The 20,708-nt window shown below is 34.1% G+C and overlaps 1 protein-coding gene across 6 annotated transcripts in view; it reads right to left on the bottom strand.

The window, feature by feature from the left end:
• NBEA (neurobeachin) overlaps positions 1–20,708 on the bottom strand; it is a 452,087-nt gene that overhangs the window by 177,471 nt on the left and 253,908 nt on the right. For all 6 annotated transcript variants that reach the window (XM_088159561.1, XM_088159562.1, XM_014868920.2 and 3 more), the window contains one exon: positions 3,894–4,018. In XM_088159561.1, coding sequence (XP_088015687.1) covers positions 3,894–4,018 — 125 coding nt within the window. The remainder of the gene's footprint in view (positions 1–3,893; positions 4,019–20,708) is intronic.

The raw sequence follows: 20,708 nt of genomic DNA, 5'->3' as shown, positions 1-20,708 counted from the left end.
GCTTAACAGGCTAAATATTCTTGAGCACATACCCTAGATATATTTGACCAGCTTACACATGTATGTTTAGAATGTGGGCACTGAATTCATGCTCCTTTACTTCAGTGTAGATTACAAAATGTACCCTTTCTTGTACTCCCTCTATGTACAAATTGTTTGTGGACCACAATCTTTAAAGGCTGAAAGACCAAATCTTAATAAAGGAACTGTTTTAGTCTTGGGTTGACCTTTGTGGACCAGTATTCTGTCTCACTGGCAGGGTGGTACAGTTGTGTCTCCTCTAATCTCCAATGACTATAAACTGTTAAGGTGATTAACTAGAAGAGACAGTTCTTTCACCACATGTACAGAATCCCTGTGAATTGGGTCATATCTGCATATTTCGCATATCCATCATAGTAAAATTTGGGGAAGAAAAGTAGGGTGTATAATAATTTATTCAATCTTTTTTCTTTCTTTCTTTTCAGTTACTTATTTACACTGAAATTCCATCTAAACTTAGAATAATAATTGTTTAAGTTACTGACATTATAAAATTAAAATTCTACTAAAAAAGTTCTAGGTAATTCAAACTCCATTATAGCTTGCACTTTGATACTGCAGAAAGTAGCATCCCTTCAGCTACACAAAAGAGAGAAGTGAATCTCTATTTTGATTCAAGTAAGAATTTAATTAAAACAAAAGGGCACAGCAGACATAGTAGATACAAGGCTGAAATAATTATGCTTGCATTTTAAATCTGGGTACGAAAGAAAATTTAACAGATACAAACAAATCTAATGCCTAATATTAAAATCTTAGAAATGGAGGAGACTAATCTAAAAGGAAAAATTTTCTAGTCAATCTCCTGTAAATGCTGCTATGATTGAGATGTGAAGAGTCTCAAGGGATAGCTAAGTATATAGCCATAGGAATCTGCTATAATTTTTCACACAGTTTTATATAGGTATAGAAATATATTATAATTTCTCACTGCAATGTTTTTTACTTGTCAGGTACTTTGAACATATATTCATATGTATACATATGCACACTCACATACATATACGTATGCATATTTTATGAAAAATGGAAATCCAAACAGGCATATAAGAGCTGATTAATGGACTGTAGTTAAATAGAAACCTCATTGTGACATACTTTTTTGAGAAAATATTATTTCCCAGTAGTACAACACTGAATGTTTCCTACAGGAGGAAGTCACTATTTTGTAAAATTAAAACTTCTCTTTTTTGGTCTTCGAGGTAGAATTTAACATTTGTTTTACTTCTCTAAAACAAACATATAGATCATAGACATAGTTTTAATTTCCAAGACTCTTTCCTTAATGACTGCAAATATAATTACAGTATCCATACATCCAACATTAAATATGATTTAATACTAGAGTAGCTGTAAAGCACTTTTTTATCTGTCAAGGTCATATCTTGATGGCTGCACAAGCTCAGATAAATCAGGTGTTAAGCAGGCACATCTCCAAGGAATCTGATAATTCACTCATCTGCAATCCTCAGCATATCTTATTATTTACTGCCAAAGAAATGACTGATTAATTTTGTCATCTTTGCTCTGTGATTTTTGCTCAGCTGAAACTGGCTGCCCTCTTCTGCAATGCCTGATCAGACCTATTTAAGTTGATGCCTTTGATCGCAGACACTGAGGAGCTTGCTGACTTAGGCTTTGACTAAACATTCCTCCATTGCAATATTTATGCACAGAATCCTAAATTATAACGGACAGTCAATGTAGATAACAAAAACTTGTAAGATTTTCCCACTATTTTACTGATGCTCAAAACAACTTTACTTGCACTAGAGGTATCAGTCAAGATGAAAAATTGAAACAAAAACCCAAGAAATTTTGCTTTGATGAATACTTTACTTCTCAAAAACAAAGTATCTGAGGTCAGGAAATAAAATCTGGTATTGGAAAACTGCAGTCTGATGGGTTTTTTTTAATGCTTTAAATTCTTTCTGTAGTGTGATGTCAGGCTCAGTTTTGGAAGCTAGGGCGTTTTTACTATCAAACTGTTCCAAAAAAATTATCAAAACAAAGCCAATAAAAAAAACCAAAAACCAACTACAATGAAAGTTAAGCCCTATGGAAAAAAAATCTGCCTCTAGCTCTTTATTAATCACATTCCAACACCAGAGGCTAGAAGTACATCAAACTGCACCAAATCCTTTTCACATGACAACCTCATAAATTATTCAACTCATTAGTAACACCAAGAGGCATAAAAATAACATCAGTGTTAAGGATGTTTTCTTACAGAGAAAGGTCAGCTAAAAGTTTCAGTATTAAAATCCAAAGGCTTAAGCCTCTGGAAAGTAAATACATGTAGATAGAATCTATGAATACTTGAATGCGTGCTGGTTTAAAATTTCATGTTCATTTAAATATATATATGAAAAGCTAGAATTATTTTTTAAATTCTGAAAATTTCAGTCTGTTGTTAACTTTTATGTAACCACTGAGTTTGATGTGCACCATCTGTGTACAAACCTGAGTTTTAATTTTCCTGTATGGTGAATGCACTAACAGGTGTTATGTACATACAAAGTCCATAGTTTTAGTCATTATTTGCCTTTCAAAAGCAACACAGGAATTAGCAGTTTTGTACTCGACTCTCATAAAATCTCTATCCTGACGTTTTGGAAGAACATGGAGAAAATAACCCTTTGTCAAATATGAAATACCATATACAAATGGGTGAAATGTCTTCTTTAACCCAGCTTAAGGAAAGTTTATGACTTGAAGTCTTGCACGTGATAGCCTTCACCTTCAAGTAAGGATTATATTACACTTTCTAGTGTAACTGCACACACAGATATTAATTCATATGTCTAATCTTGTTTGGATCCCAGCTATCTGCCTCAAGAACCGCAAAGTTGGTGAAAAGTGTAGGTCATACAGAGTTAGCTTTATATCTATCATATTCATAACTTTTGGCAACCTTAGCCTTTGACTAAATATCAGATGAAAGGTTCAACTTGCTTTGTGAATGATTACTTCAATTTTTTACTCCTCAATGTTAAAGAATCATAGTATTTTCTTTTCAGCACCAGAAGAAAAAAAAACAACCAACCAACCAACCCAAAAAAAAAACCAAAAAAAAAACCAAACCAGAAAACCATCACAATATTATTTTAAAAACTTCTGTCTTTGATATGCTAGAAAGGTATCTCAGCTTAAACCTGAGAAATAAATTTGCTTTAAATTTTTTTAGTATTCATGTTCAGTCTGCTGTACAGAAGTCACAAATATATGAAACTTCCACATGTTATAGAGGAATTTGTAAACACGTCCTCATTCCTCTTTTATACTCCAGCTACATCTCCATGAAAAATCAAAAATTATCTAATTCTTCAGTTTCTAAACTGAAGCTTTTATGTATTCAGTTCACTATTGAAGTCAGAAGTTATCCTTAAAAATTATTATTGTTAACAAGTTCTAATGCATTTCACGATTTGCAGAAAAAAATACTTGTGGCTGAAATTTGCATGCCAGAATAAAATTTCTGATATTTTTTAATTCTTCATTCACAAAATGTCTCCAATAGAACTATTAAGACACATTAGTTTGATGACCTATTTCATTCTGTCACTCCAGAGAGACAAGTTCGGTTGTTTTTACCAGTGTCTCAGAATTACCATCTGGGAATGCTAGAGGAGTATAATGTGAAACTATTGGGGATCAGGGAATTTAACAGCTCACAAGCTCAAGTCTTCTGGTTCATTAAAGTGTAAGAATTGAAAGAATTCCTTTTCTAAGAATATGTTGTCCTAGTAATCTCAGCACTGTCCTTGAGAAAGAAGGGACATGATTCTCAGGCATTCATGGACATCAAGAAAGCATCATGAGCTGTATTTTTAAGCTGAGTTAATACTGACCATATTCCACAGCAGCTTTTAGGAGAGCATCAGCATGAGTAGACCCAAAAGCATTGCGAACAAATCTCCTCCGTCGGCGCAAATCATCTTCCCAGTAATCCAAGCGCCAGAAGTCATGCAGTTGGCTGGAAAATAAAGAACACACACATCAGCATCTGCCTCAGCTTGAACTGTATTTACATACATTACAGTATAATTTCACTCCTCCTTTCCCATTTCTGGAATACAATCTTGTAAAAACATGTATTACTGAAACTTATAATATTCTAGCATTTCTTCACATGCATTTATGTATCATAAACCCCAGCATTGGCTGTCTCAAAATGTTCTGCCTGCTGCTAAAAACATTAATCACACTGAACCCATTAACAAATGCAGCATCAAATTACAAGTATTAATGGCACAGCTTGCTTTCTTTTACAGTGTTTTTAACAAGGCTTGTAAATCATAGAATGGACCTCAGTGCAAATAGTTTGCAATTTAATGACTATGGTCCCTTAGCAGACCAAACTTAAAAGTATAAAATATTGCCCACTTGAATTTTGTGGAACTATGATTAAACTAATGTGCTGAAATATTCATTGAAATAATTCCCCACTGCCCCTAGCAACCTGAGAAAATTGCAATTTTATTCATTATTAATAACACTGAATTAGAGCAGCAAAAAAGTTCCACCATGTGGTAATTGTCTTGGTAAATTATTATTCCAGCACTAACAGAGTACTAGGATGATTTTATAGCTCCCAGCTAATACAAGCCATTAACAACCATGGCCATCTTAGTGTTACATTGCCTTTTTACATTCAAAAGAATATTAAATTCCTGTAGAATTGTATAAGCCATTGTTAATCTACACTAAAGTCAAAAAGTACACATATATAATCATCTGTTATTCAACTTTGGCTCTAAAGAACTGACCAGCTCCACTTTCAGACAACTTCTTGACCTTATCAACAGAAACCTCCCACATGTTTTTTGTAATTTATTTGGGCAAAGCTACATTCTAAGCCAACATTTTAAAAGCTTTTTGGATCACTAGGAAGAATGCAAAATGTTTATGGATGCATTGTTATCATCAAAATCATAATGGACCACAGTATACACTTAAAATTATTCTGCAGGCCATGACCTTGCAGACCCAAACTAGGGAACCATTTCTTTAAACCAGTCATTTTCAATCTATCTGTAATGCCCTGGATGTGTGTGTGTGATGAAAAGACACAGGAAAACAAAGAAAAAAAAAAAAAAGAGAAAAAAGTTTGCAACTCATAAGTATGGGCTACGTGTTTTCTGGATTTTTCTAGTTATTACTTCAGCCACTGTTTTCTATACTGCCTTCATTTTGAGAAGCTATGTGCTGGTAGCCACTTTCAGAGGAAAAGTAGAAATATGCTAACGTAGGACAGACGTTTTCATTCTTTACAGTCCACTTAAGCACTTTTTTTAATGCTTTCATTAGTTATTGTCCAACTTTACTAACTGCTGTCATGAGACCTGGATCAGTTCTGGAGGGCAGGCACCACAGGGAGTGGATCTAGCATCCTACCTTCTAGCCACTAACAAATTTTCAGAAGCAGCACATCATAATATTTAGTCAATGCTGGTGTTTTTTGCATTCTGAATGGCATTTTCACTATATGCTTCTTCAGTCTGCATGAAGGTCCTACTTTTATTGCTGCTTTGCAGAATAGGCATTTTACTTATTTACAAGCAGTGAGGAGTCAATTTCAGTTGTTTTTTGAAAGGCAAGAAAGCTTCCCTTTTTAATTCCATTTCAGACTAAGTCATGATACAAGAGAAGTAAAAATATTAATTAAACCCATTTAAAAAAAGGAGATCTCTGAAATGATGTGTATTGGCAGCAATAAAAAAAAACACTCATTGAGAAGAATGATCTTTGTAAGAATAAAAAACTGCATGAAATTAAGAAATAATCAAAGATTTTAAAACTACGTTTTTAATTTGTTCTGTGTTTAATCTGGTAATTCATTACTTTGATTAATCAGTCTGAAGATTACTGTATATTTTCAATTTAAAGTAAACCAGATTTTAAAGCCACTATTTTAATGATGTGTTAAGTAAGAAAGTGATGAAATTGTCACCAGATTAAGTCTATTTTGCAGATCCAAAAAAACATTACAAGTTCACCAGGGATTGAAGCTTGAAACATGTAATAATGGTGCAAAACCTAAATTTTTGAGAAAAAAAGAGCAGAAACATCATTTCTAATCACAAATTATATGACTTTTAAAAACAGAACTGAAGTTTCTTCTTACAGTCTTTTACAGAAGTCTATCTCACACTGTTACTACATGCTTCCAGGTACTGGAATTTGGTACCTCAAAGAAAAGGTTTCTGAACCTGAACTAGTTGATCAAGAATTTATTTTTGACACTTTGAGTAACATCAATAGCAAAAAGACAAGATACTTTTCTTACACTGTTGTTAGAAAGAAAGCAGACATTTTAAAAGATGATGAATCTATACTTACAGAAAGCTTTGGATGATTAAGGTTCATCACTTGAATAACAAAAACTTGTTTGATTTTCCTTAAATGTTATATTATTACATCTCTAGGTTAGATACTAGCAAGTAAAAGACTGTGGCACTAGTTCCAGCTAAGAATTTAACCTGCTTTAGAAGTCCAGCATTATGGACTGAATCAGTGTTAAATTGTCTAGCCCATAGATGACAGTACTTTAGAAATATTTATATTCTAATTCTGTGGATACTACTCAGGCTTTAAGATTTTTGAGGAATTTAGGTAGTGTTAGGTAGTTCTAAAAGATGACTGTAAATGAAGCAGAACTATATTTTCTAATGCTGTACTAGGCACAAGTCAGTCCTAGAAGAGAAACACATCTGCAAATCGGCCATATCTCTTTCTGCTACAATGCATTTTTTCTAGAAGTGACTTGACTAAATCAAGTAATTTTAGTGATTTATTTCTGTGACAAGTTGTACAACATTTCAATAAGCTTTACTTTTCCTTATAATGTGTATTATTAATAATCCTTATTTCCACAGTCAACCAGATTACATGTAATTTCTCATTCTTCCATATCTTATACCAGTCAAGTGACATTTTGAATCAGGCTTATTTGAATGAAGAAGAGCATATTAAGCACAATGTAATGATTTTTTTTAAGAACCAAAAGTTTGTAGCATAATTGATGAGCCACTTCTAAAGACTTTTAAGAAAAGACAAATATATCTATATCCCTTCAAGCTATTTAAAACGTACCCTAAAATACACAACCCAAAGAACTCTGCATGACGATAACTTCCTTACAAACTACAGTATAATCCAGTATAAACCCTTCTCATCATAATGAGAACTAAAATGAAACTAGTAATACTACAAGGCTACTAAGAATGAAAAAAAAATATTTGGAATGGTATGGTATTCTAACTTAATCCCAAATTTCAGATGTGCAGTATTTCATATAGTTAATACAAGGAAAATACATTTTTTAATGGAACAAACCCTACTGTACTACCTACTGGAGGATTACAAGTTTTGTTTCATTGCCACTGTCGCCATTGACACTTGTCACTTGACAGTTTGACCTGAAAATTCTCATACTTCAAATACATTTTCCTGGCCAGCATGGGATGGAAAGGCAAACTGGTGTTATGCTGCCCTGGTAGCCAAGATGAACATCAATAAGTTGGAGCAAACAGCTTTGAAGTCTCACAAATGTAGGTTGCTCTAAAACTCAGATCTACCCAGAATTCTGCATAATATTCTTTACTGCCGTACCACACATCCCTTCCACGTATATGGGGACAAAGATTATTGAGACAGACTGAAGTGTTTCAGGTAGCTCAATTATCCTCTCAGACAAGAAACTGCGGCGTGCTCAGCCAGCAAAATAATTAAGAGGAATGTCAAGTCAGCCTCCACAGCAAAGCCCTCGCTTGCCTTTTCACATCTCCATAGCTTGAACATTTAGAAGACAACTTTTAAAAAGATTTTCTGTTAACTCCTATGGCCATAGGTGCAATGAAGAGCTTGGGAAAGGTTTTTTCTTGGACTTATGAAAATCCAGCTGTCCTAAACTGTAAGTCTTTGTCCATCCTGTGCACATTCAGCATCTGTGACAACAGCTGCATGGCTGTGAAACTCAGTCCCTGTTCGTGTACACGGTGCAGTTTGCTACATGGCACCTACAGCTACAGCAACGAGTGGTAAAAATGAACAGTGGAGAGTAACATTACACATGTCCATAAAAGATCCTCAGACTGCAGCCCAAAGGATGGGCTGCCAGATGGAAGAGATTAAGTTTGAATATATTAGTGAAGGGGAACAAGCCCGCAGACATGGGGGAAGGGGGAAAAGTTGTTTTGAAAAAGAAGTGGGTCACAGAACTGGAAGGATATCAGAGAATCCATAGTCTTTGTAATACTGGGAAAATACCAGAAAAGGCAAGGAATTGATGATCTATAATTTCAAAAATTAGTCCTGGTTGCTTTTATGTGACATATTTTGAAAAACAAAAATTATTCTGTTCACAGCATGAAATTATGACTGTGTTTTCAGAAATGAGGGAAAAAATGTATACTGGGAAAGCATAAAGCATTCCTCTAATGTAATATAAAGAATAGAAAATGAATGACTTAAAAAAAAAACAAACGGTAAGTAAAAGAAAACTTGAAATACAAAAACTACAAAAACACTTATGCAATGTTTGCAATGGTTAAAGCCAAAATATAAACTTATTTGCCAGAAGATCCAAGTAGCAGAAGTCTTCTGTAAAAACAAAGAAGCAAATAAGGTTCAGAAGTGGTGTTGCAATAGATACAGTAACTCGAAATAATATTAAACCCTGGAAATATTAACACAGGGAATAAAGACGTAATGAATCTGAGAAACACTGAATGTCATGAAAATTGGAAAATACGGTAAAAGAGGGTAAAGGTTTCCATTTGGAGTTTGAAATAAGGATGAAATAGAGCACAGAGAAACTCTAACAGCAAACACTACTACTGATCATCAGAATAGGAGCAGAGGAGTCACCTTTGAAAAGCAGAAAGAGAACTGCCTACAGTTTCTCTCCTATGATCATGTTACTAATGGTCTTGCATTAATAATGAAGGACAAAGCTGAGACAACAGAGAATTTGCTACAAAAGAAAGAGAGAAAAAACTATCAGAAGATGACTAATGATTAAAGGTCCACCAAATTGATGGAGAAGAATTTTCTAAGAACTGTTTTAAAGGGTAACACCCTTTTCAGAAAGGATGGACTGATTTATGTGGCTTTTATTTTCTTCTTAAGGCACCAGAAGAAGGAGCATTTAATACACACTCTTAATGAAGATTTCCAACTCTTGAAACTTCTGTGTCTTAATTTTTGGAGAAAAAGCTGAGGACACATAAAAAGCTGAAAACAGAAATCTCTCAATTTAATCTTCAGATAGATGATATGTTAGAAAGAAGAATAATGTCAGTCGATGTGAAAGGGAGGCTGTGACAATAGAGATGTTAATTTTAGCTATGGCACTACTTAAACCACAAACTTCTAAGGCAGTAAAATCCCAGGATAATGGATTTTAGTGTATTGCATAGAGTCTGAAGGAAAAAACTCATCATGAATATACAAACAAACAAGGACTAACAGTTTACTTACTGCCTAGATATTTTATAAAGCTTAATTCTTCAGAATTAGTTGCTTCACTCTGGAATGGCTGCTATATTATTAAATAGTAGTAAATTTCTACCAAGAAGAAGCAGTTGTAGGAAAGTAAGACTAACCATGCATAAAGCTATAAATAGGGAAAAAAATAGAGAGAAAAAAGTCACATACCTCTTAAAAATAGCAATGGAAGTGGCAATAACTAAATGTATAAAAAGTAAAACTAAAGATAAGTAGTATTTTTTTAAATTATTGGATAGATTTAACATAAAATATAAATTTAAAATAGTTAGAGAGAAGTTTGGCAAATCTATCCAAGTACTAATGGGCAATGGTAGGACACTTCATGTAGTACAGCTAAATGAAACAATACAATTTCCTAAAGTCATATACTTGGTTCCTTTTAGTGAATCCAATGGCATTGAATGAAGAACTGAAGCAACTTACAAAGCAGATACATAAATTGTCAGTGTTTGACTCACCAGAATCACGAAGGGCTTTTTAGTAACAAAATAGGACTAACAACCAAATTCAATTGCATCAGATCCTAGAGGTAATAAATTGTAAACTTAGAAACACTAAAATGAAATAAAATTTAGGGTTAGAATTAAGACATAAAAGATTATATTTGAAAAAAAATAAATAAGGAAAAGAAAGTTGTTGGAACAATACTCTGGTTTAACTCAGATTTCTGGTTTGGAACCTTAATACTATTTCAGAATATGGTTTGCTGCCACTCCAAACAAAGAGGAAACAAAATACCCAAAGCCCAAAAAGCCATTTTATAGTTTTAGATAAAGGAAAATTTGGGTAGAATTCTCTTTTGGAAGATACCTTGAAAGAATTTAAAGTGGTTTAGGACATTTTTATTTTTAATGCCTATTTTGTTATGTCATGCTATCTCAGCACAATGGGTACTTAGTAAGATTTCACAAGTACTGCCATGAAGCCACATTATAACAAACTCCAAGATGGAATGAATTAGGGGTCATCTCTGTCTTTCTTAACTGACTGCAAAAAAAGAGACAGACAGAATGGCTTAGACAAGGAGCATGCTGTAGGTGGCTAAAATTAAATAAAATGTATTCCATGATAAGTGTGCATGATGATTTTCTCATTCAAAATGTAGAAATATCTAAAAATTTAATTGACATAAAACAGTCTAGCAAATGATCATTGAATTTCAAGCAAAAAAAAATTTGTTTTATGTTTTGACTAGCATGCATGTTATAACATCACATCCGAAACAGTCACCATGACATTAACATACGCTCCTGCTTTTAGGAAATAAAATATGAAAATAAAAACATTTGAAGACTTTTATTAATTAAGAGAAATGAAAAAGAAATAAATCGTGTATTTTCAAAGGAATTTATGCTATCATAACTTTTTTCCAGAAGATTTAATCAAAATAACGTTTTCTAATTTAAATGGGTTTAAAAATGAAATTTCCATTTAATTCTTCCACAGTTTTTACTGTATATTGCCTACTGTTAGCAAAAATATTTTGCTTGTTAAGCACATAATCTTTCAAACTAAAAGAAAAATAAAAGTGGGTACTCTCTAACTACAGAAACAGGAGACCTCATGAAATAATAAAACTTTTTGTCAAAATTATCTGGAAAGTACTGTGTGATTTTACAGCTATAATCCATAAGAAATTAGACAAACAGCTCAGAAAATGACTTTTCTTAATTTAACAAAGTAAAATGCTGATTTAATAAATTAAATAAAAAGAAAAAAGTTTTAGCACAACTATTATTTTGCTATAAAGATGCTGTTTTTCAAACAATGTTAACTTTAATAGACACTGTTCTTATGATATTTAAGGTATTTATTTCTTATGATATCTAAGATATTTACAGAATTAAATTTGAGGGTTTTTTTTTCAATTCAAATCTGAGCTTCAAACATTAAATATTCTTCCAGTAACAATTCTGTAGAATGGATTCATCTTATAGTACAGTTACCTACTTCTGTTCAGCTTTTTGGCCAAGAACATCAAAGTGCATTTGAGTAGGAAGCATGGTGACTCAATTCTGCCTAGGGAAGGTGAACAATGGTTGCACAAAAAACAGATGAACTGGTGCTATCACCACTGGAGAGTAAGAGAATTATTTTTTGAAGTTATGTTTTGCCTCCTATTGTCTGATTCCATTTTTTCACAGAAATTAATTAAAAAAACCCAAATCTCAACTTGCTCCTAAAACAACCCTTCCCAATGAGGGGTCTTTTAGTATTATTTGCTTGGTTCAGCTGTAGCACTGAAAAGGGAAGACTGAAAGAACAGTTTATTCAAATCTCACAGAGCCACCCTCCTCCTTTGCCTTCGGCATGAGCACTAATTCCACCACTTATGTAGATAATAGGATAGTTTGTTCTGAGTATAATGAATACAGATAGATTATTTTGGTTGTTTTTTGTACCTTTTCTGGAGAGAAATTGAGAAAATCCCTAAAACAGAATGATCTCTTTTCCTCTTGAATTCTGAATGACAATAATTCCGCTGCACTAAGAAGCTAGCAAACAAAGCTGGAGGTTGTTTTTGATGTCATACCCATGCAGCCTACATCAGCACAATGCAGAAGTCCTGAGATTTTGCAAATGTTCTAATGAAGCAGTGACTTTTTACAAGAAAAATAAGTTACTCTGTATTTCAAGATTTTATGTATCATATTAAACACTTATCTAGAGACAGCAGGATCCTAGCTTATCAAAAAAATTCTGAGCCTTTGTGACTTGTCTGCAATTCAAGAAGAGTTAAATAGTAGCTAAAATTTTGTACAGTTAGGATTAGTGTGATTGGACAAATGAAAAACAGTCCCCGGATTTCCAAGGGGGCATCCAAAGTAAAAGAGCTTGCTGAAGCTCTGGAAAACTTCGGTGCCTCATTGGCTTACTTAAAGGTCAAACACTAAAGGCTGAGCCTTGTAAGTAGGGATAACACATGTGACTGCTGATGAGGATGCTGTCCCAGCCGTCTGCTCCATTCCAGATGCACAGATTAAGGTGTCTGAATCTCTTGTGAAGGAACTGCTGAAGAACCTACTGAGCATACAAATTACAGCCCGGTTTCAAGACAAACCAGCAATGACTTGTCAAAAAATCTAGAGCTGCACTTTTAACAGAAACAGCATGGTTGAGATAGACAGCTAGGACTTGTTATCTCATTAGTTACTCCTGCTCGTAAGGCATGGCATGAAGGTTATGGAATCCAGGAACAGAAATTTAGCCTCTCAAAATGTTTAATCAGGAAAAAGAGAAAAAAGTTTTTATCTAAATATTTTAAAAGCATTATTCTAAGAGACATAGCTTTATTATACATATATATATATATATATTATTTCTTAAAAAAACATAATGAATTACTGTTTCAGACCTGTATAAATTATTCAAGTTGCAACTGTTTAAAGACAGCTAACTTATTAACCTGGCATTGAGATGAAATAATTAGCTTCCTTGAGGCCTAACAACAGACAGCAACAGTAATCAAAATCTAATAAATAAATAATAAAGTTTTACCTAGGCAATTGTTGTAATTTCCATCATGCAGAGCTGGTTATTAAAATGCAAGTCTAATAATACACTATTTTAAAAGAATAATTATTTTTGCAAAATGCCGATCCAAGCTTGGTAATTGGAACTATTTGAATTCAAAATTTATAGAAGCCTGTAGTTTTACATCTCCTGCAAGTTTTTTGGTAGAGATTTATTTTTTCCCCTATCATCCAGTAGTACAGCATAAGTTAAGAAAAAAAGCATATATCTAGCTTTAACTTAAAGTTGTTCTTAAGAACTGAAACAAAGACACAACAGCCCAATCAGTGGGTATGCCTTGTCTGGTGAATAAACAATTTTTCCTATTCCCAAATATAGCTGGTATTGATGAAATAAACATTTTCCAAGGGGCATGGCTCTGAATGCTATAGAATTTTTAATAGAGACCATGTTTATAATACAATCAAATAAATACTGAAGTAATCTTAACTTTGATCTTTTTTGTTCCTGGGAATTTTTGTGAGAGCTAAAAAGCCAGCTTGGCAAGTAAATCAAAACTTTTCTATTTATACTTTATTTTTGACAGTCAAGAGGTTCTTCAGAAGTATAGAAACAGTCTTCTATAAAACATCCCAAAATACATCAGCATGACCTAATGATTTATTTTGGGCTCTGAAAATACTGTACGAGAAGAAGCAGACGTGACATTGGGAAAAAAAAAAAAGAAAAAAAATGACACCAAATTATAACTTCTTTGTTTTCAGTCTTGAAATAAATTGCTATTTTTGAAGGTTCTGAAAAACAAGTAGGATATACTCCAAAGAAGTTTTGCATGTGAAGTATTTGGCAATCTATTACTCTGGATATACTTTTTAATATTTTTCTTCCTTTTACCTACTTAACCTGTTACACGATTCTGTGTGGCAATCAGGAGATACCTGATTCAGATCCTGATTCAGATCAGGAGCTTTTGCTTTCTAGCACAAATCTGTGATGTGACCATGTGTATCCTCTGCATTTTTCACGCACATTTACAGTTCAGTTGCTGTTCTATAGTAAGCATGACTCCCTACATCCCTACAGGGATATGCTTTACAAATATATTACAGAATGTGTATTTGGCTGTATTTGGGTGTATGTCCTTAAATGAATACCACAGTTAAAGAAAAATCAGCAGCAGCAGTTTAATAAATTTATACAACCCTCCCTCACTTTTCTGTGTAGAACCACCATAAGGAATTACAATCTTCAACCTTGCTAATTAAGCAGATTTTATACTTTACATGCTCACTGCAGGTTGTTGGCTTGGAGGGGGTTTTTGAGACTTTATTATGGAAGTTTGTGTGGTAGATGGAAAATGAGAAAGTAATTAAAACCCATCTATTATTAGGGCAGAAAGGAAAGCTTACTGATTCAATCCTGAATTAAGCAATTGATGGGGGGAGGAATCATAGACCTGGAAACAGATGGTTGTGCTGCTCTCCCTTCAGAGCATGGGTAGCCAAATTTCCTGATCCAAGAAAGCAAAAATTAAAAACTTCACACAACTGTTAAATGCAAACTATGAGCTGAGAAAAGACAAAATTCTAAGAGTAGCTCAAAAATGGGACAAAGGGGGACAAAATGGAGCTGGATGCAGTCTATACTTGGGTTTGAAGGTAATTTGGTGGTGGCATTTTTTGGTTTACTTTCTCTAAGATGTAAATCTGGATAAATATGAATATTTTGTGCCAAAACTCTGGTGACGTATGTCCTTGGAAAGAGTGGATTTTTAAGAGCTCTAAAGTCTCATATGGCTTAAGAACCACAGCACAGGTCATTTCATCCTCAGAGATTCTCCAACTTCTGATGACCAACTTGGGCAAAAGTACAGTTTACTCTCTTTGCTCTTCCCCACTTTCATTCTTTTGTAACCTCTCGATTAATTTAGGTGCTCCAGATCCCCCCTGTGTAGCTCAATAGACATTGTGTTTGAAGATGCTGAGAAGCTGACAATCACCTTATTTTTGAAAACTGCTTTTTCTACAGGGACCAAATTGCCTGTGACCTCACAAAATCTGTTTTCCTTTCTTGCAATCTGGGAGACACAGTTCAATTACTGGGAAGTTAATACCAGCAATTAAGAGTTGCAATTTACTGGAAGATTAAGGTTGTCAAATTATGCCAAATGATAGCTGAGTTGAGTTTCTTTTATCTAACTTAAGATGTCAACATTATTGACATTCAACTAATCAACCTAGGTCCATTCTGCAGGCAATGGAGAGAACTAGTTTTGCCTTGGGAAAAGTTGGGTGATAGGATAGGAATCCTAGTGCTCTTGTATCAAGTAACCAAGGTCTCTACACTACAGAAAGTAAAAACCTGAGTTTCTCATGAAAAAATCTGCCATCTAAGACCTGTGTGAATTGTCAAGGGAAGGATCATGTCAGAGATCTCACGTGACTAAGTGAAATCCAAGAGGTAGGGTTCAGAAAATGTAGAATTGTAGGCTATATAATGCTGTATATAGAATCCTGTTAAATGAGAGAAATGGAGAATGTGGTCTACTGACTTGTCCCAGTCTTACTACTACAAGTAAAAGTAACATGGAGGTATCTTTTCATCATCTGATTAATATGATAAAGGGAATCCTGAAAGATAAAATAGGCAGAAGCTACAGAAATCATCTTCTCTGTATGAATGAATAAAAAAATTATACAAAATTCCACTTCTGAAGAATGGGCTTATCATTTTATTCCTAAAAATGGAAATGGAGAACCAGAGGCTCAGCATTCAAAACCCCCAGATTCAGATTGCAAATTCCTTATTTGAACGGATACCAAATAACGAACATAAATAATAGAAATTCAGGAAAAAACAGCTATAGAAATTCAAGCAAAAAAAAAAAAAGGCTGACACTCAAAAATCAGACTATAATATTAAAGCAATTGAGAAAGTCTAACAGTTAAACGCTTAAAGGCAGAGTACTCTTTATTATGTATAATTCAAAATAAAATTATTATTTTGGAGAGGCTGAATCCCTGGGGTAGTGTATAAAAATTTTTGTGGAAGAAATACAATTTTTTAGACCCAATTATAAAAAGAAGAATGAGTCTGTTAAGTATATGCCTATATGAAATGCCATTAAACTCAACAACCTATTTAAAATTAGACATGTTTCAAGAACCTATTCTAGGGGCTTAATATCACCAAAATCTGACAAAATGTTTTATGCTGATGGTAGAATATCAATGCACTTTTCTATACCACAGATTGAAAAGTGATTGGCAAAGATATATAGAAATTGCTGTTTATTACATTAAAATAGGACTTTAGTTGAGGTTATTTTAAATTTTTCCTTTCTCTTTTTTAAGAAGCAAATTACCAAACACAAAAGACAAACAGTGACAAGCTTCCAAGATGCCTAGTAAGAAATTGATTGCATTGACACCAGTGTGAAGAGCTGCTAAATCACTCTGAAAGATTATTAATCTTTTTTACAGAAAATAAATGTAGAGTTTATTCTCATCTCCTGACTTAAAGGACTCTTAATTAAATTCATAAGTCTTACACAGTTCTAGAATACCTTTTTCCTTATATCAAACTTTATTTAAGAAAGCAAAGCAACCTGTGACCAGGTTGGTTAATACACATGACAGGCCTGTACCTGTATTGCCCAATAGCTATGCTATTTTTTTTCTAATGCATAAGTGACCTTGCAAAAGGCTCCTCGTCCTATCAGCAGAAGACAAAATAGTTCAATTCTTTACTCTACATTGTTCTGTTGATGGATAATTATAGAACATGACCTTCCACGAGCTTTTCCAAACCATCTAAATTAATTTGCTTTAGTCATATTATCATTGACTTGAAGCATCCTTGTCTTTCTGTAGCTATTCTGCAGTTAGCGATGTGAGTCCAAACTGCATATACAAACTAAGGTACAAAATATATCAGATCTACTATTATTCTAAGAGCAATATCCTCTCATGGAGCACTAAAGCTCAATTATGGACCAACACCTCCTTCTAGTTGAACATTTAATCTGTCTAAAGTTTCTTGTGTGGTTTTGGGGGGTAAAAAAACACATGCACCAAAATGACACTCTACCATGATATCTATGTAAAATGCTATGAAAAAACTCTGGCTTTACCTTCCACCCCACTTGCTACTGTGCTATGAATTAATTCTTGAGAGGAACCCAAACAAGCTGTATAGCTCAACAGATTAATAATTTTAAAAAACACCCTTAACAACTCCAGTGTGTCTCTGACTGTAGTGATTTAGTAAGCAGCAAGAAGACAGTATGATTCAAAATTAATACCATATCAGTAACCATATCGGTTGCCAAAATTTATTTACTTGATAGAGCCTTGGTGCTTTCTGACCAGCCTTTAACCAGCAGCAGGAGTGTTGGTCCTTGCACAACAAAACCCTCTTTGCTGATAACATAAATATCTGCACAGGCATCAGCATGGCTAACATAGTAGAAAAGAAGTACATTAAAAATCTCACATTCGAGCAAATATGAAGCCCAGTACTGACTCATAGTAATACACCCTTCTAATAGCTCTTTTATTTATAATACTTAGTGTTTTCACTACAAATGTTTATAAATGTTTATAAAAATTGTTTAGTGAACATCTCCTGCCTGCAACAGGCTTTTGAAATTAAGCAGGAAGAAAGCAATCAGGTCAGATCATTGCTCTTTCTGATATTAAATACTTCTCTTGTGTGAGATCAAAAAAAGGAAAAAAAAGAAAAAAAAGTGTAATACAGTCTTAATACGTCTAGAGCACCAGCAGGCACTAGGAAGATATGGAAATTTGTAGGAAGACAAAGAGGAATCTATCTTTGCTTTGAGAAGTCTTACCTGCTAGATTATTTTTTTTGCCCAAGAGTGCTCAAGGTGTATGCATGAGGAGAGAATCATGTCCACTCTCCCTTATTTTCAAATAATATCTGCAAGCAAAGTACTTTTTAATTTGCACATCTAAAAAAATAAAGGAACCACCATTCACCACTGTGAATTACAGGTACACCCTAAATGCCAACTTCCAAAGGCATGAGAATGCCATTCACTATATAACATTACGCCTGCAATGGTCTGGCAACACTCTCAAAGCCTGTGACAACGAATCAAAATGATTTTTTACAGGCTTTGCCAACAAAGTGCTTCTCTCTGAAACACAGGCACAAATATTTGTGTCTAGACCCCTATAGCTGATTCTATCGGAGAGGAAATACAATCATACAAGAAGAGCTATGGTGGACAGAGCATGCTTCCTCCATGAATCACCAGTTTTCTGAAACAGAACACTGTCAGCCTTTTCTGACAATGCTAGCTCATTTTAATCTAGTAATACATTAATTGGAATGGGGAATGAAATGGCTACAACCATAGAATTAAAATCTGGCTCAGACACAGAGTCATTTCCTACAACATTGTTCCAATTCTTTGTTTTTCCCCTTTTGAAAATATTGAGGAAGGTTTAGTCATTCCCAGTTGGCTTTCTTTTTGCAATAAAGCCACAACCTGGCTGGCACATTACAGTTGCAGGAAGAAGGGTGGGTGGGTGGGAATGAGACAAAAACAAGTTCATATGTGTATCATTCTCTTCTCACTCACTATTACACAAAGTAAAATAGCTCCAGCTGGAAGGATTAACAGAGACCTGCTCCAGAATAAGCTACAGCCTGCTAGGGAAGCCTCCAGGAAGGAGAAAAAGGCCATTTTGGAGCCTCACACCTAAAGAACAGAGACATAACTGAGAAGGATATGATAGTGATGCTTTATATTACAAATGGCACCAAGATAGTGAGTTGACAACAAGACTCACTATGTCTTATAAGAAAAGACCTAGAGAGAACATAGAGTTATCAAGCAACAAGTTCAAAACAAATGAAGGTGCACTTTGTGTGAATTTCTCACACAGCATACCCAAGGGTATGGGATATAGGGTATTCAATGGTATGTGATATTGTGGTCAGCCGAAGTTTAAATGAGTTCTTAAAAGGATAAGACATTTCCTTTCACAGATGGGAAAAAACCCACCAGAAGTTATTAAACTCAAGGATATCACCTCTGGCTCAGGAAGTCCCTGAGCTACAATTTGCTGAAAGCTGGGCGGATATGCTGGGGGAGTATCATGGTAAAGTCACCTGGGGAAATACTAAACTCCTCCCCAGGCCTCCTCTGCTGGCAGCTAACAAATATTGGAGCAGCAGACTTGTAATTCTATTCTTGCAGTTTACTGTTACGTGGTTTTTCACTGTTATTTGGGGCTGATTGCCTACTGCCATTAAATAGCCCCACATCAACTAGGTTTGAGTCAATTGACTTTCCCAGTTAACAGCAGTACTAAGTAACTCATGCCATTGCTCAGCTAATGAGCATAGAACAGAACATTTTAAGCAAGAGGATTTAGGCTCTGTAATTATTCTTTAGTAGAAGATTTCACACAAAGGATAAGACATACTTACACATACTACAAAATTCATAGGTCTTGAAATATAAACTAGTTCTAATATAAAACTCCCTAAGCTTATGAACTTTTAATTTTTTCCAATGTCATCTAGCTCTTACTTCCACAGTCCGGTTACAAGTATTATTCTGTAACACTTTAATAAGTTGACTATTTTATAATCTTAATTTAATTAATTAATTTAATTAATCTTAATTTATTCTTTTTGACTATGTGCAGTGAATACAACTGTATACTGTTAAGTAGAGGAAATTGTACACATGAAAGAAATTCATCAGGTTTCATCAATATTATGGTATTTGGCTTGTATAAAAGAGAAATCAACCTAGCTGCATTTTAAATGATATAATGTAGAACACAAAATTTCTTATATGTATTTTTTTACAAAAGATACCTCTTTTTTGTTGTCATTCTTTAAATGGAGATATGAACAAAATTACAAAGCAGCTGTGTCAGACAGTACACTTTCTATGATACGTATAGCGTAAGAACATTTTGGAAAGAATGTCTTTAAGAATTAAACTCCATGGGATTAGATTGCAATGAAAATGTTACACGTAAAATATCTTCAGAATTTGAAAAGTAACTTCATTAGTATGTAACTGAAAATTGGAAACAAAAAGAAATGTGAAGTTAAACAAAAGGAAAAAATTAGTATGCTTAAGGCAGCAGTTGATCCATTTAAAAACCCACCACTTTATCTGTTCTCTTTTCCTTTGCAAAATCCAATAAACTGCCATTATATTCCTTTTAAATGGTTCCATTACAAGGATTCTATAACAACAGACTAATCTCTTGATAATTATAATAAATGCCTGTAATCAAAGCAGGAACCACTTAAAATAAGGAGAAAGGCTGTTTTCCATCAAACTCATTGTAGTTCTGTGACCTCTGGAGCATTAAGCTACATCATACGCTGCCACCTCTAACTGCAACATAGCTTTCCTACCAATCTTGCTCAAATAAAAATAAAAAGGATGCAAGATCAATGGGAATGTGGATTGACACATGGTAAGAGTTCTTACTTTCCAGCTCTGAGCCTTGTAGAACATAAAAACCTCAATTCGCAAGATTCCAAAGGCTCAAAGCTGGCAGGATTCAGGCAGCAGCTCTTTCACGGGCTTCCCTTCAGAAGAGAAAGGGGGAAGGACCAGACTGGTATTTCAAAAGATCATGCTATGGCAATGTGAGCTCTATAACACTACTATTGCTTAA

Source organism: Sturnus vulgaris, chromosome 2 (genome assembly GCF_052056855.1).
Source record: "Sturnus vulgaris isolate bStuVul1 chromosome 2, bStuVul1.hap1, whole genome shotgun sequence".
Taxonomy (NCBI): Eukaryota; Metazoa; Chordata; class Aves; order Passeriformes; family Sturnidae; genus Sturnus; species Sturnus vulgaris.
The sequence above is the reverse complement of the archived record's forward strand: the minus strand, read 5'-3'. Positions and strand labels throughout refer to the sequence as shown.